The sequence below is a fragment of the Salvelinus alpinus genome, chromosome 13 (genome assembly GCF_045679555.1).
Source record: "Salvelinus alpinus chromosome 13, SLU_Salpinus.1, whole genome shotgun sequence".
Taxonomy (NCBI): domain Eukaryota; kingdom Metazoa; phylum Chordata; class Actinopteri; order Salmoniformes; family Salmonidae; genus Salvelinus; species Salvelinus alpinus.
The window spans coordinates 30,644,250-30,661,010 of record NC_092098.1 but is presented as its reverse complement, the minus strand read 5'-3'; the positions used below and the strand labels follow the sequence as shown (position 1 = coordinate 30,661,010).

At 42.0% G+C, this 16,761-nt stretch overlaps 1 protein-coding gene across 2 annotated transcripts; it reads right to left on the bottom strand.

Annotated features, from left to right (window-relative positions):
• Positions 1-1,608: 1,608 nt before the first annotated feature.
• LOC139537526 (PRKR-interacting protein 1 homolog) lies at positions 1,609-14,822 on the bottom strand. Of its 2 annotated transcripts, none has more exons than XM_071338942.1 (6): positions 14,661-14,822; positions 14,382-14,460; positions 14,086-14,186; positions 13,879-13,964; positions 13,687-13,751; positions 1,609-4,606 (listed from the first exon to the last, which is right to left on the bottom strand). In XM_071338942.1, the coding sequence occupies exons 1-6, from the start codon at positions 14,787-14,789 to the stop codon at positions 4,509-4,511; spliced, it is 558 nt and encodes a 185-aa protein (XP_071195043.1). In that variant the 5' UTR covers positions 14,790-14,822; the 3' UTR covers positions 1,609-4,508. The 2 variants fall into 2 exon arrangements, with proteins under 2 accessions (XP_071195043.1, XP_071195044.1); XM_071338943.1 differs by having other exon boundaries at positions 4,368-4,606; positions 13,693-13,751; positions 14,661-14,817.
• Between the last annotated feature and the right edge of the window lie 1,939 nt (positions 14,823-16,761).

Genomic DNA, 16,761 nt, shown 5'->3' with positions numbered 1-16,761 from the left:
TACAGTGCATTCGGAAAGTATTCAGACCCCTTGACTTTTTCCACATTTTGTTACGTTACAGCCTTATTCTAAAATTGATGACATTTCCACCCCCCTCAATCTAGCAGATTTATTAAAAATAAAGAACTGAAATATTACATTTACATAAGTATTCAGACCATTTATTCAGTACTTAGCTGAAGCACCTTTGCAGCGTCGAGTCTTCTTGGGTATGACGCTACAAGCTTGGCATACCTGTATTTGGGGAGTTTCTCCCATTATTCTCTGCAGATCCTCTCAAGCTCTGTCAGGTTGGATGGGTAGCGTCGCTGCACAGCTATTTTCAGGTCTCTCCAGAGATGTTAGATCGGGTTCAAGTCTGGACTCTGGCTGGGCCGCTCAAAGACATTCAGAGACTTGTCCCGAAGCCAGTCCTGCGTTGTCTTGGCTGTGTTAGGGTCGTTGTCCTGTTGGAAGGTGAACCTTCGCCCCAGTCTGAGGTCCTGAGCGCTCTGGAGCAGGTTTTCATCAAGGATCTTTGTACTTTGATCCATTCTTGTCCACGATCCTGACTGACTAGTCAGTCCCAGTCCCTGCCGTTGAAAAACGTCTGCCACCATCATGCTTCACCGTAGGGATGGTGCCAGGTTTCCTCCAGATGTGACACTTGGCATTCAGGCCAAAGAGTTCAATCTTTGTTTCATCAGACCAGAGAATCTTGTTTCTCCTGCACTGAGAGTCCTTTAACTGCCTTTTGGCAAACTCCAAGCGGGCTGTCATATGCCTTTTACTGAGGAATGGCTTCCGTCTGTCCCCTCGACCATAAAAACCTGACTGGTGGAGTGCTGCAGAGATGGTTGTCCTTCTGGAAGGTTTTCCCATCTCCACAGAGTTACTCTGGAGCTCTATCAGACTGACCATCAGGTTCTTGGTCACCTGCCTGACCAAGGTCCTTCTCCCCCGATTGCTCAGTATGGCCAGGCGGCAAGCTCTAGGATGAGTCTTTGTGGTTCCAAACTTCTTCCATTTAAGAATGATGGAGGCCACTGTGTTCTTGGGGACCTTCAATGCGGCAGAATTGTTTTGGTACACTTCCCCAGATCTGTGCCTTGACAATCCCACCTCGGAGCTTTACGAACAATTCCTTCAACCTCGTGGCTTGGTTTTTGCTCTGACATGCACAGTCAACTGTGGGAACTTATATAGACAAGTGTTAGCCTTTCCAAATCATGTCCAATCAATTAAATTTACCACAGGTGGACTCCAATCAAGTTGTAGAAAAAGCTCAAGGATGATCAATGGAAACTGGATGCACCGGAGCTCAATTTCGATTAGCAAAAGGGTCTGAATACTATTTTTTTAATCAATTTGCTAACATATTTAAAACCTGTTCCATAGAGTATTGTGTGTAGATTGATGAGGATTTTTTATTTAATCAATTTTAGAAAAAGGTCTGTAAAGTAACAAAGTGGAAAAGTCAAGGGGTCTGAATATTTTCTTGTACAGTGTAGTTTTGTGCCAACCCCCAAAAAGGGGTTAAATGTGTAAAAAAAAAAAAATAAAAAAAAAAAAATATATATATATATATATATACACACACACAGTACCAGTCAAAAGTTGACACATCTACTCATTCAAGGGTTTTTATTTTTTACATTGTAGAATAACAGTGAAGACATAACACACATGGAATCATGTAGTAACCAAAAAAGTGTTAAACAAATCACAATATATTTTTGATTCTTCAAAGTAGCCACCCTTTGCCTTTATGGCAGCTTTGCACACTTGGCATTCTCTCAACCAGCTCCATGAGGTAGCCACCTGGAATGCCTTTCAATTAACAGGTGTGCCTTGTTAAAAGTTAATTTGTAGAATTTCTTTCCTCCTTACTGTGTTTGAGTCAATCAGTTGTGTTGTGACATGGTAGGGGTGGTATACAGAAGATAGCCCTATTCGGTAAATGACTAAGTCCATATTATGGCAAGAACAGCTTAAATAAGCAAAGAGAAACGACAGTCCATCATTACTTTAAGACATGAAGGTCAGTCAATGTGGAACATTAAAAACTTTGAAAGTTTCTTCAAGTGCAGCCGCAAAAACCAAGCGCTGATTAAACTGGATCTCATGAGGACTGCCACAGAAAAGGAAGACCCAGAGTTACCTCTGCTGCAGAGGATAAGTTCATTAAAGTTACCAGCCTCAGAAATTGCAGCCCAAATAAATGCTTCAGAGTTTATGTCACAGACACATCTCAACATCAACTGTTCAGAGGAGACTGTGTGAATCAGGCCTTCATGGTTGAATTGCCGCAAAGAAACCACAAAATAAGGACACCAATAAGAAGAAGAGACTTGCTTGGGCCAAGAAACACAAGCAATTGACATTAGACCGGTGGAAATCTGTCCTTTGGTCTGAGTCCAAATTTGAGATTTTTGGTTCGAACCGTCATGTCTTTGTGAGACGCAGAGTAGGTGAACGGATTATCTCCACATGTGTGGTTCCCACCGTGAAGCATGGAGGAGGTGGTGTGATGATGCTTTGCTGGTGTCTGATTTATTTAGAATTCAAGGCACACGTAACCAGCATGGCTACCACAGCATTCTGCAGCGATACACCCTCCCATCTGGTTTGTGCTTAATGGGACTATAATTTGTTTTTCAACAGGACTAAGGAGCCTAGCCCAAACAATGAAAAACAGCCCCAGACCATTATACCTCTTCCACCAAACTATACAGTTGGCACTATGCATTGGGGCAGGTAGCGTTCTCCTAGCATCCGCCAAACCCAGATTCGTCCGTCGGACTGCCAGATGGTGAAGCGTGGTTCATCACTCCAGAGAACGCGTTTCCACTGCTCTAGAGTCCAATGGCGGCAAGCTTGACACCACTCCAGTCAACGCTTGGCACTGCGCATGGTACCTTAGGCTTGTGTGCGGCTGCTCGGCCATGGAAATCCATTTCATTAAGCTCCTGACAAACAGTGTTTGTGCCGACGTTGCTTCCAGAGGTAAGGAGTGTTGCAACCGAGGACAGACGATTTTTACGCGCTACACGCTTCAGCGGTCCCGTTCTGTGAGCTTATGTGGCCTACCACTTCGCAGCTGGGCCGTTGTGGCTAGATGTTTCCACTTCACAATAACAGCACTTACAGTTGACCGGGGCAGCTCTAGCAGGACAGTAATTTAACAAACTGACTTGTTAGAAAGATGGCACTCTATGACTGTGCCACGTTGAAAGTCACTAAGCTCTTCAATAAGGCCATTCTACTGCCAATGTTTGTCTATAGAGATTGCATGGCTGTGTGCTTGACTTTATACACCTGTCAGCAACAGGTGTGGCTGAAATAGCCAAATCCACTCATTTGAAGGGGGTGTCCACATACTTTTGTATATATAGTGTATGCTCACAACCTTCACATAAGTTCAGTAGGGGAAAAAAGTAACTTATCCTATGCAGGTCAAACAAACACTTACTGTAGGACTTGATACAGAGATTAAACGGTTTAGGATGTGTTTTTCAAAATAGGACAAAACCTGATTCCTCATCTATGTAAAACTGTAGTGATAGGTCACTGGAGAACCCTTGACAATAGCCACCGAACCGGTCTGGCAGGTATGAAAACTGAGTAACTGTGGGTGATAGTCCTTAGCAACCAACAATACACATATTTGAGGAAGGAAAATAAAGCATTACACCAATCTTATTGTACAATGGAACCACCAATAGCCGATTTGCAAGTCAAGGTCAAAAGGTATGCCATACCAGCAAACTAGTTCAAAACTCATTCCATTAAAGACTACAAATACTAGTACTAGACTACTCTTGTTACAAATACTAGACCAATTATATTATCCTTCCCCAAATTAATTTCACATGGAGGGTGGAATGAGTGGAGTGACCCCTATGAATGAGTATTACGTCCTGCTCAGCATTGTGGAAATAGCTTGAAAGTGCTACCTAAAGTAATTGTATATCTAGTGAAATTGGGTTATCATTTAGTAATACATTCCAGAAGATTCTATAGGGGTAAAATACAGCAAATATAGGCCCAATTCTTCCCAGATGTTCATGAAAAATATATACACAAGCATAGTATAAAATAAAAAATTGAGAAATGACGCTACCACACAACAAGAAACTGTTTCAAAGTAGAGACATGCATGAAATTAACACCTTGATAATCATATTCATCAGGGCACACTGTAGCAAAAGGTTTTTGCAACGAAAAACAGAAATGAGGACGTCTTATTTCAAGTTCAGGTAGTCCCTCCCCGTTACAGACCATTTGGTGCCTAATGAATACAACCCAGCTTTGTCAACCTCAATTCAAAGAATCTAACTACAACCACAAGTTGGGAAGAATAGCAGTTACCTAACAGAGGCTTATCTCCCTTGGTTCGCTCTCAGATAATGTCTCGAATCCATGACATTGATCAAAGCTAGGCTGTGTTGACTTCTGAACTGGTATTAGATGTTGTCCCACCGTTCAATTTCGTCTTGGAGCATGTCTCATGACCCGGAGCCATGCACTCATCTCTTCCCCATGACGAAACTGGGCGCCTCTGCATCATCCTCAGCCTCCCTCTCCTGGTCGTCCTCTTCACTGCTGGAGGAGGACTTCTCAGAATCTAAAGAGAGGGGACACCAAAAATAGTCAAAATCAGTCTCTTCTGCCATAACTTTTTACCATTACCATTTTCCACTAAGAAACTGTACTGGACCGGGTTTAGAAACGTTAACATCTCTGATCTGTTTCCCAAAACCATCGTTAATAACATTGCGCTTGTAATCTAACGAATGCATCAGACCACTCGTAGAACAGCCAAGTGTGCCGTTAGATTATATTTTGCATTCCCAAGTCACTTGACAACATGAGGTATAAAGCGGGCTCTAGATGGATGTAAATCCTTTTAGCATAGAGATTGTCATTGAGGGCTTCCACCATTTAAAAGTAGTCAAGATGGTGGAGATTTCTATGGGTTGGGAGTGATCAGGCAATGATCGGCACTAGGGCTAGCACGCTAATTGTATAATCGTGTAACCGACTTGAATGAAAAAAATAACCGTCATAAAAATATATTTGCTAAAATGAATGTATTATCAACTTGATTCAAGTAGTAGATATACTATCCCAATTTCAGTAGTGTAAATTGATAATTGTTTTGCTACCTGAATGCATTTATATCAAACTGTCTCCATCTCCTCCCAACGCACACACTCACCTCCAAAATGCCTCCATTATCTGTACTACAGTGAGCATAACTCTGCATGTTTTCTGGTTTGTAAAGATGGTAAAATACACCCATAAAAATCACCACCATGCTGAAATGAGCTACCAAATATCATCTTGGTGAGTGTGGACATTTATAAGCTATAGTCATCAATGACGTTATAAAAACCAAGTTGAGAGCCATGCTAGGCTAGCGAACAAGTATGTGCGGGAGAGTAGACTCCAAAAAGAAATACAACTTGCCTAGGCAGCTAGGCTGACGTAGGCTACCAATTAGCCTTGAATATTTAGGTTAGTATACATTGTCAGACGGCTCCATATGCATTCATAATCAATCACCCAGTTAATTATTGTGTGTGCACATCTGACATTGCAGCTGTAGCACTTGTGCTAATTTTGGTCCGTTTTGTCAAATTTGAGTCAGAGCAGGAGCCGGAGTCATTCACCACTACCTGCTAGTGGAGAGTCGACTCCAAAATAATTGATTCCTCTACTCCTTGCCCTTTGACTCCCGGTGTCGACTCCCATTTCTGGGTGTAAAGCTTAGATTTCACTGGGAAACGACTCCTTAGAGTCAGCATTTTTGCAACGGAGGAGACCGAATAGTGGCCGTAGGCTACTTCAGATAACAGAAACTCTTGCATCTTGCACGAGCAAAAGTGAGAGGCACAGTCAGGCATAGGCAGGTCGGCAACCAGACACTGCACTTGACACATTTACGAAATTGCTTATCCCAGTTACTAATAAGCATGCATCCATTAAGAAAAATACGGTAAAAACTTAAATCCACATTTGAATTGAAAAATTGTTTGTCTGAGCGGGATGAGGAAAAAGGAATAGCAAATAAGTGTCTGCACAACTGATTGGCAAATGTACTGCAATTTGAGAAATAATGTGATTAAACTGAATAAAAATAAATCTACACTATGAAATAAAGATACACAACAAATGATAGTAAAAAGCTTTGGAGCACTTTAAAATTATGTTTTGGGCAAAAAAAGGCAAACACAGCTCCATCATTCATTGAATTAGCTGGCTCGTTCATCACAAAACCCACTGATATTGCCAACTACTTTAAATGATTTTTTTCCATTGGTAAGATTAGCAACTTAGGCATCACATGCCAGCAACTACAGGGTTCTATTCAATAGAGCACACCATAGTAAAATGCTCTGCAACCAAAAATGAATAGTGGGTGTTTGTTATTGGACAATTTCTGACCCCTTTTTTGTGGTATCTAATTGGTAGTTAGTCTTGTCCCTTCGCTGCAACTCCCGTACGGGCTCGGAAGAGGCGAAGGTTGAGAGCCATGCATTGGTCCAAAACACAACCCTGCCAAGCCACACTGCTCGCTTAACCCGGAAGCCAGCCTCACGGACAAGGACATCCCGGCCGGCCAAACCCTCCCCTAACCCGGACGATGCTGGGCCAATTGTGCGCTGCCTCATGGGTCTCTCGGTCGCGGCCGGCTGCGAGGTAGCCTGGGATCGAACCCAGGTCTGTAGTGACGCCTTCAGCACTGCGATGCAGCGCCTTAGACCGCTACGCCACCCAGGAGGCCCAGTCCCTCCATGTTTTAGTTAGTTTTTCTCCCGGTTGGTGCCTAATTAATACGACCCATGTTCATAGGGTCTTTCACCTTTAACATTTGCTACTGGGGCTACTGTTTAATTAATAAATACCTTATTATCACTTTAATGTTAACTCCCTACTATGTTTGTTTTTCATGTATCTCCAGAAACAGTCAACACGTTTGTCTTTTTCTCCTTGGTTTTGTGTACGATGAAAAGTGTAGATAGTCCTTCGGCGAAGCCTGTACGGCTTTGTCTCAATATCATGGTTTAAATGACATTAAGCCATCCCTTTTTAACGTTTGTTCAAATAGGTATAACCGTTACCATTAACCACTTCTAGCAGGAGAAAGAGAAAGACAGAGTAAAGAAAATCTATCCCGTCCCTGAGGTATTTCAGATTTCCCTGAGCTTGAATTCTCTCCATTTCTTTTCCTTTTCTACTTAACACCTGTCTGATCTACTTGTCAGCGGTAGGCTAACCCTGGTGGTGGATCCTGTTACACATATACTAACACCCCGCTGTCTGTGGTCTGTCAGCTCAAACCTGTCACTGGTCAGGGGTCCCTACCTGATCTCTGCCTGGCTTTAGGCTTTACTTTTGGCTGTACTTAAAGCTGCAATACGTCACTTTTTGGGCTACCTGACCAAATCCACATAGAAATGTGTTATAGATCTGTCACTAATTGAAAGCAAGTCTAAGAAGTGGTAGATGTGAGCTATTTTGGGGCGGCAGGTAGACTAATGGTTAGAGAGTTGGGCCAGTAACCGAAAGGTTGATGGATCGAATCCCAGAGCTGACAAGGTAAAAATCTGTCATTCTGCCCCTGAGCAAGGCAGTTAACCCGCTGTTCCCCGGTAGGCCGTCATTGTAAATAAGCATTTGTCTTGCCTAGTTAAATAAAGGTTCAATTAAAAAAAAACTAAAGTGGACACTACACATCCAAGTATAACTAATAGAATTATGAAAGACAAGCATTGTAATTTTGAATTCCGTAAAGTGAGTGTGGAAGTGAAAAAAATGATTGTTGTCTATCAACAATGACAAGCCACCGGGGTCTGACAACTTGGATGGAAAATGACCGAGGATAATAGCGGACGATATGTCACATCTTCAATCTAAGCCTCCTAGAAAGTGTGTGCACTCGGGCCTGGAGGGAAGCTAAAGCCATTCCGCTACCCAAGAATAGTAAAGCCCCGTTTACTGGCTTAAATAGCCAACCAATCAGCCTGTTACCAACCCGTAGTAAACTTTTGGGGAAAAATGTGTTTGACCAGATACAATGATATTTTACTGTAAACAAATTGACAGACATTCAACAAGCACAGCACTTACACAAATGACTGATGAATGGCTGAGAGAAATTTATAAAAATATGTGGGAGCTGTTTTGTTAGACTTCAGTGAGGCTTTTGACATTATCGATCATAGTCTGCTGATGGAAAACCTTGTGTTATGGCTTTACACCCCTTGCTATATTATGGATAAAGAGTTACCTGTCTAACAGAACACAGAGGGTGTTCTTTAATGGAAGCCTCTCCAACATAATCCAGGTAGAATCAGGAATTCCCCTGGGAAGCGGTCTAGGTCCCTTACTTTTTCAATCTTTACTAACGACATACCACGACATACCACTGGCTTTGAGTAAAGCCAGTGTCTATGCATGCGGATGACTATACACATCAGCTACCACAGCAACTGAAATGACAGCAACACTTAACAAAGAGCTGCAGTTAGTTTCAGAATGGTGGCAAGGAATAAGTTGGTCATAAATATTTCAAAAACTAAAAGCATGGTATTTGGGACAAATCATTCACTAAAACCTAAACCTCAACTAAATCTTGTAATGAATCATGTGAAATTGAGCAAGTTGACGTGATTAAACTGCTTGGAGTAACCCTGGCTTGTAAACTGTCATGGTCAAAACATATTGATACAACAGTAGCTACGATGGGGAGAAGTCTGTCCATAATAAAGCATTGCTCTGCATTCTTAACAGCACTATCAACAAGACAGGTCCTAAAGGCCCTAGTTGTGTTGCACCTGGACTACTGTTCAGTCGTGTGGTCAAGTGCCACAAAGAGGGACTTAGGGAAATTGCAATTTGCCCAGAACAGGGCAGCACAGCTGGCCGTTGGATATACATAGAGAGCTAACATTAATAATATGCATGTCAATCTCTCCTGGCTCAAAGTGGAGGAGAGATTGACTTCATCACTACTTGTATTTGTGAGAGGTGTTGACATGTTGAATGCACCGAGCTGTCTGAACAACTGGCACACAGCTCAGATATTCATGCATACCCCACAAGGCATGCCACCAGAGATCTCTTTACAGTCCCCCAAGTCAAGAACAGACTATGGGAGGCACACAGTACTACATAGGGCCATTGCAACATGGAACTCTATTCCACATCAGGTAACTGATGCAAGCAGTAGAATCGGATTTAAAAACAGATAATACACCTTATGGAAGAGTGGGGACTGTGAAAATACACACATAAGACACAAACTCCACACACATGTGCACATGGATGTTGTATTGTAAATATGTGGTGGTGGAAATGATGAAATGTAATGTAGTATTTTAAACTGTATGTAACTGTCTTATGTTGCTGGACACCAGAAAAAAATGGGGATCTATAATAAATACAACAGAAGAAAATGTACTGCTTTAAAATTGAGATGGCCTCAATGGTGCTATCCATGCTGTCACAGATACCATAATGGCAGATAGAGATACAAAGAGAAGTTCACTTTCTATGCTTTACACACAAGATCTCAGCCAAACACAGATCAAAATGTATATCTGTCTCTTTGTGACCGTCGATAACGTCATTGTTTAATACAAATATGAAGATGGCAATGTTATAAACAAGCGAATCAAGGTAAAAAAATAAAAAATAAAGATCTAATGAAAACCAATGACTGCATTAATGTTACAATATAGCTTTTATAGGCTACATATTTCAATCATATTGAAATAATTTATTTAGTTATTTTTCCAATATTTGTCAGCATTGTGTAATCATTCTCATGTGAAGGTAAGAATGTGAATAGAGAAAGCTGATCCGAAGGCAGTGTCGCCTTCTTTCGATCCTATCCGTATCAACATACACCGAGCGCACAAAAAATTAGGAACACTTATTTCCATGAGACTGACCAGGTGAACGCTATGATCCCTTATTGATTACACCTGTTAAATTCACTTCAAATCAGGGTACATGAAGGGGAGGAGACAGGTTAAAGAAGGATTTTTAAGCCTTGAGACATGGATTGTGTAAGTGTAGACAATTGAGACATGGATTTGGTATGGGTGCCATTCAGAGGGTGAACAGGCAAGACAATAGATTTAAGTGCCTTTGAACGGGGCATGGTAGGTGCACGTCACACCAGTTTGAGTGTGTCAAGAACTGCAACGCTGCTGGGTTTATCACGCTCAACAGTTTTAAGGGCAAAAGGGGATGCAGTGCAACTCAATATTAGGAAGGTGTTCCTAATGTTTTGTTCACTCAGTATACAACAACACACTTAAACCTTGTTCACACTGCAGGCCTTAATGCTCAAATCAGTTGTTTTTCAAATCCCTTTTGGAATACTGACTGTCCAAACAGAAAAGACATTGGATTTGTGTGTTCAGACTGTAGTCATTTGCTGACATTGCTACACTAGTTGTCATGGTAATGGCAGGTATGTATGCAGTGGCATAGGGTAATTGGTGGTGATGCGTCCTCTCACTCAGAAGTTGTGTGGTAAGCTAAGATGTCATTGCCTGCCATTGGAAGTATCCCAGTTGCTTTGAACGTTCGAAATCATAGTGTAAGAACACTTTTAGAGCCTCAAAGAATAAGATGTTTTGAATCAAGTCCTTTTTGGCTTACCACAACAGTCAACTAGCTAGCTAGCTGGTTAGCTTGCTAGCACATCAAATCAAATTTTATTGGTCACATACTCATGGTTAGCAGATGTTAATGCGAGTGTAGCAAAATGCTTGTGCTTCTACTTCCAACAGTGCAGTAATATCTAACAAGTAATCTAACAATTCCCAAACAACTACCTTATACACACAAATCTAAAGAGGTGGATGAGAATATGTACATATAAGTATATGGATGAGTGACGGTCGGGCGGCATAGGCAAGGTGCAATAGATGGTATAAAATATGACACGAGTAATGTAAGATATGTAAACATTATTCAAGTGGCATTGTTTAAAGTGACTAGTGACCCATTCATTAAAAAGTGTCCAGTGATTGGGTCTCAATGTAGGCAGCAGCACCGATTCTAGATTTAACTTTGGATTGGAGATGCTTAATGAGTCTGGAAGGAGAGTTTACAGTCTAACCAGACACCTAGGTATTTGTAGTTGTCCACATATTCTAAGTCAGAACCGTCCAGAGTAGTGATGCTGGACGGGCGGGCAGCGATCGGTTGAAGAGCATGCATTTTGTTTTACTTGCATTTAAGAGCAGTTCGAGGCCACGGATCAAGCCTACTACTGTTGTGTCGTCTGCAAACTTGATGATTGAGTTGGAGGTGTGCATGGCCACGTAGTCGTGGGTGAACAGGGAGTACAGGAGAGCACACACCCTTGTGGGGCCCCAGTGTTGAGGGTCAGCAAAGTGGAGATGTTGTTTCCTACCTTCACCACCTGGGGGCAGCCGGTCAGAAAGTCCAGGACCTAATTGCACAGGGAGGGGTTGAGACACAGGGCCTCCAGCTTGATGATGAGCTTGGAGGGTACTATGGTGTTGAATGCTGAGCTGTAGTCAATGAACAGCATTCTTACATAGGTATTCCACTTGTCCATATGAGATAGGGCAGGTTGCAGAATGATGGCGATTGCATCGTCTGTGGACCTGCTGGGGTGGTATGCAAACTGAAGTGGGTCTAGGGTGGCTGGTAAGGTGGAGGTGATATGATCCTTGAAGTCTCTCAAAGCACTTCATGATGACAGAAGTGAGTGCTACGGGGCGATAGTCATTTAGTTCAGTTATCTTTGCCTACTTGGGTACAGGAACAATGGTGGCCCTCTTGAAGCATGTGGGGACAGCAGACTGGGACAGGGAGCGATTGAATATGTCCGTAAACACACCAGCCAGCAGGTCTGCGCATGCTCTGAGGACGCGGCTAGGAATGCCGTCTGGGCTGGCAGCCTTGCGAGGGTTAACACGTTTAAATATTTTACTTATGTCCTTGTTAGTGGGCCGCAACGGTGGCACTGTATTATCCTCAAAGCGGACAAAGACGGTGGTTAGTTTGTCTGGAAGCGTGACGTCGGTGTCCGTGACGTGGCTGGTTTTCTTTTTGTAGTCTGATTTCCTGTAAACCCTGCCACATACTTCTCGTGTCCGAGCCGTTGAATTGCGACTTCACTTTGTCTATGTACAGACATTTCACTTATTTGATTGCCTTGCGGACGGAATAACTACACTGTTTATATTCAGCCATATTCCCAGACCTCTTTCCATGGTTAAATGCGGTGGTTCGCACTTTCAGTTTTGCGCGAATGCCGCCATCCATCCACGGTTTCTGGTTAGGGTAGGTTTTAATAGTCCCAGTGGGTACAACATCTCCAATGCACTTCTTTATAAACGTACTCACAGAGTCAGCGTATAGATCGATGTTATCTGAGGCTGACCGGAACATATCGCGATCCACGTGATCAAAACAATTTTGAAGTGTGGATTCTGATTGGTCAGACCAGCGTTGAATGGTTCTAGTCACTGGTACCTATTTGAGTTTCTGCCTATAAGACGGTAGGAGCAAGATGGAGTCGTGGCCGGATTTGCCGAAGGGAGGGCGGGGGAGGGCTTTGTATGCATCGCGGAAGTTAGAGTAGCAATGATCGAGTGTATTACACCCAAGCGTAGTGCAATCAATATGCTGATAGAATTTAGGTAGCCTTTCAAATTTGCTTTGTTAAAATCCCCAGCTACAATGAATGCAGCCTCAGGATATATGTTTTCCAGTTTACATCGAGTCCAGTGAAGTTCCTTGAGGGCCGTCTTGGTGTCTGCTTGAGGGGGAATGTACACAGCTGTGGCGATAACTGACGAGAATTCACTCATTTGTTTGTAAAGTTTTAACAACCTAGTTGACTGTTCCCGAAGAGTTGCATGGCCAGGAATCAGATTTATTTATATGAGTTGTTTGAAATTTGGCTGGAAATATCTGATTCCAAGTGCTCTTTGGCTATTCAGACTATAGGAAAAAATATCAGATTTAAATATGCAAAAATAGAATTTGAGTCACTTCAAACTGCCAGTGTGAACAAGGCTTTAGTGAGCGTTCTCTAGGTGCTAGCCTAGCAGTTAAGAGCATTGGGCCAGTAACCAAACGGTTGCTGGTTCTAATACACGAGCTGACAAATCTGTCAATGTGCCCTTGAGCAAGGCACTTAACCCTAATTGCTCCTGTAAGTCACTCTGGATAAGAGCTTCTGCTAAATTACAAAAATGAAAATGTGTTTTGGGAAACGCATGTTACATCTTTGCCTGTTACGAAAACAATGCATCCTTAAAACACTCATAGGCTTAAGTTGCATGCTATTGGGAAACCTAGCCCTGTTCTGTAGCACAATATGCAAGTACAATTTGGCTCTTGCACTGCACTTACGAAAAAATATTGCAGTCAGAGTGTAGTATAACTGCAGTGCAGTATGCTGCAAATACTGCATCCAAAATAAGTTTTTTTACTACCGTAATTTTGCAGTGTAATTCTGCTATTACTGTGTCCAAAATACCACAGTCAACTGCAGTTAATGAACTTTTACTGTAGTTTCAAAACTGTTAACTTTTTTTGTAAGGGAGGCCATAGCAACACGAGTAGTGGACTTGCACTTCCAAGCGTCTGAAGGGAACATGTTTCAATAAAATCCATCACTTAAATGTCATTTTTTCCATTTACCTTCACCTTTGTTGGCATCCAGCTTGGCTTTTTTTGCCATAAGCTTCTTCTGCTTCAGCTTTTCCCTGAAATACACATACATGTGTGTAACATAAACCATCAGCAAGTATACAGTTTACAGCAGAGACTCAAAGAATAAAGGCCATGTATGCTCTATACATTTTTTAGCGGATCCATGATTACTGCACCAACCTTTTCTTCCTGCGTTTGGCTGTTCTTTCATCAGCTGCCTGTTGGTTATCTGACACCTTGTCAACATAGTCCAAATCCATCTTTTGCTGCAAGAACATTTTATTATTAAAATCTTATTGGTTACCCCCACCACTTGAATGAAATTGGGTCCCATGAGAAACGATGTAGTCGGGTGTCCTTGGGGAGCCCGTAATAAAAAATGCCCACCTTCTCAGTCATCTTGTCCAGGAAGTCCTGTCTCTGATACTCTCGTCTGCGAAGGTGTCTGTACACATGGAATTCTCCACTGCCAGCTCCTGCACTGGAGCCTGGAGAAGATTAATTAAATATCTCATCAGTGGGTTTAAAACATATTGCTTAGGCTTTAGTGTTTTTGAAAAATGCGTCCATACGCCTCTCTTGCAAGGGCTCGCTCTACTCTTGGACTGCAAAAAAAGGGAATCGCACATGTCCTTGTCGCTACCTGAGATTTCACAAATTCATCCGCCAAATTGCAGGCTTACCCATCACATCCCGCACAAACTCCGGAGGAGCCCGGGGGTTCCATTCTTTCGGTCGGTCTGGGATAGGAGCAGGTTTATCCTGCAAACATATGTGAGTATTCATAGATTTTTACGATAAATTAACTAAATAGTAGCTATAGTCACACACTGTTCTGTCTACCGTAACGTTAAGCACATATTCGCTGGTACTAACGTCGTTAGTTAGCCTGGCTAGCTGTGGAGATAAACATGTGCCATTTGAAGATATCCTCAAAGGCCCGAACCTCCCCAGCCACTTACAGGGTTTCTCATCAATCTCTCCAACTTCAGGCGTTGCTCCTCTGCTGGAGTTTTGGCTATAATCAAAGGTTGCGATTCCTTTCCTGGCGGTTTCCCTGGTCTCCCATCTTTTTCCTTGATCACCGCCATCTTTCGAATATGATGTTTGTCTTCTTCTACATTGATTTGTAAGAACAAGGTTTAGCTCCGCCTAGCGTACTGGTGGGTGCATTCCTGGAAATTATAAATGAGTATTGTGCTAAATTGGTTATTATTTTACTGTTGGTATATTAGGCAGGCACTCGTAGAAAAACACAATGAACGATGTTCTTTCAAATGAAGGTAGTTGATTTACCTTGCAGAGTGTTATTCTAAAGTATCACCTCCTTGACAAAGTTGTAATGCAGAAGTCTTGATAGGCCAATAGGGGGCACTCCTCCCCCTAGTTCAGGGATCATCAAATACATGTTTTATTAAAAAAAAATATTGAGCGGATGGTCAGGGGGCCGGGAACATAATTAAAAATAATTTGTAGACTGCAAATTGACCGCATGAAGCCCAAACAGATATAACGTTTGATTAAACCTTGCTTATATTATGTGTACAATCACATATTTTTTATTTATTTAACCTTTATTTAACCAGGTAGGCAAGTTGAGAACAAGTTCTCATTTACAATTGCGACCTGGCCAAGATAAAGCAAAGCATTTCGACACGTACAACAACACAGAGTTACACATGGAGTAAAACAAACATACAGTCAATATTACAGTAGAAAAATAAGTCTATATACAATGTGAGCAAATGAGGTGAGATAAGGGAGGTAAAGGCAGAAAAGGGCCATGGTGGCGAAGTAAATACAATATAGCAAGTAAAACACTGGAATGGTAGATTTGCAGAGGAAGAATGTGTAAAGTAGAAATAGAAATAATGGGGTGCAAAGGAGCAAAATAAATAAATACAGTAGGGGAAGAGGTAGTTGTTTGGGCTACATTATAGATGGGCTATGTACAGGTGCAGTAATCTGTGAGCTGCTCTGACAGCTGGTGCTTAAAGCTAGTGAGGGAGATATATGTTTCCAGTTGCAGAGATTTTTGTAGTTCGTTCCAGTCATTGGCAGCAGAGAACTGGAAGGAGAGGCTGAGGTGCCCCCATGACCAGCTCTGAAACCAGATTGCATAGCGGAGAAGGTGCGGTGGGATTCGAAATGGTCGGTAATCTGTTTGTTGACTTGGCTTTCGAAGACCTTAGAAAGGCAGGGTAGGATAGATATAGGTCTGTAGCAGTTAGGGTCAAGAGTGTCCCCCCCCCCCCCTTGAAGAAGGGGATGACTGCAGCTGCTTTCCAATCTTTGGGAATCTCAGACGACACCAAAGAGAGGTTGAACAGGCTAGTAATAGGGGTTGCAACAATTTCGGCAGATAATTTTAGAAAGAAAGGGTCCAGATTGTCTAGCCCGGCGGATTTGTAGGGGTCCAGATTTTGCAGCTCTTTCAGAACATCAGCTGACTGGATTTGGGAGAAGGAGAAATGGGGAAGGATTATGCATGGGGATACTTTGGAACAGATTTCCAAAATTAAAATCACTTGGAGCTGATTTGCTGGTGTTTTTAGAGTATTTTATGTCCAACAATTTACAAAAATGCAATTAAAAATAAATGTTGGCTCAGAAAACTTGGAGACCAAGTAAAATTACCCACGGACCAAATTAGGCACGTGGGCCGCCAGTTGGGGAACCCTGCCCTAGTTTAATCGGCCAATCTTCAGTTTCTACTACCATTTGTGGACATAAATTAATGATATGTACCCATTGATTTTTTAAGAATATCTAATTGCGGCCATATATATTGGCATCTTTGCACTTAAAAAATAAACATTTTTCGATTTATTCTAAAATAAATAGAAATTGATTATTGAATTTTCTCGTTATTGGATTTTCAACATTACAGAAATAAATATATTTTTGTGAAACATTTATTGAAATTCTCAAACAATCAAACATGGGGAGTTTTGATAATGCTGTGGGGTTGCTTTGCTCTCTCTGGTACTAAGTCAGCAGATTATCTACGGTGAGATCATAAAACAGCAGTTGATGGAGGGCACCCCTCAAACATTGAAGAAT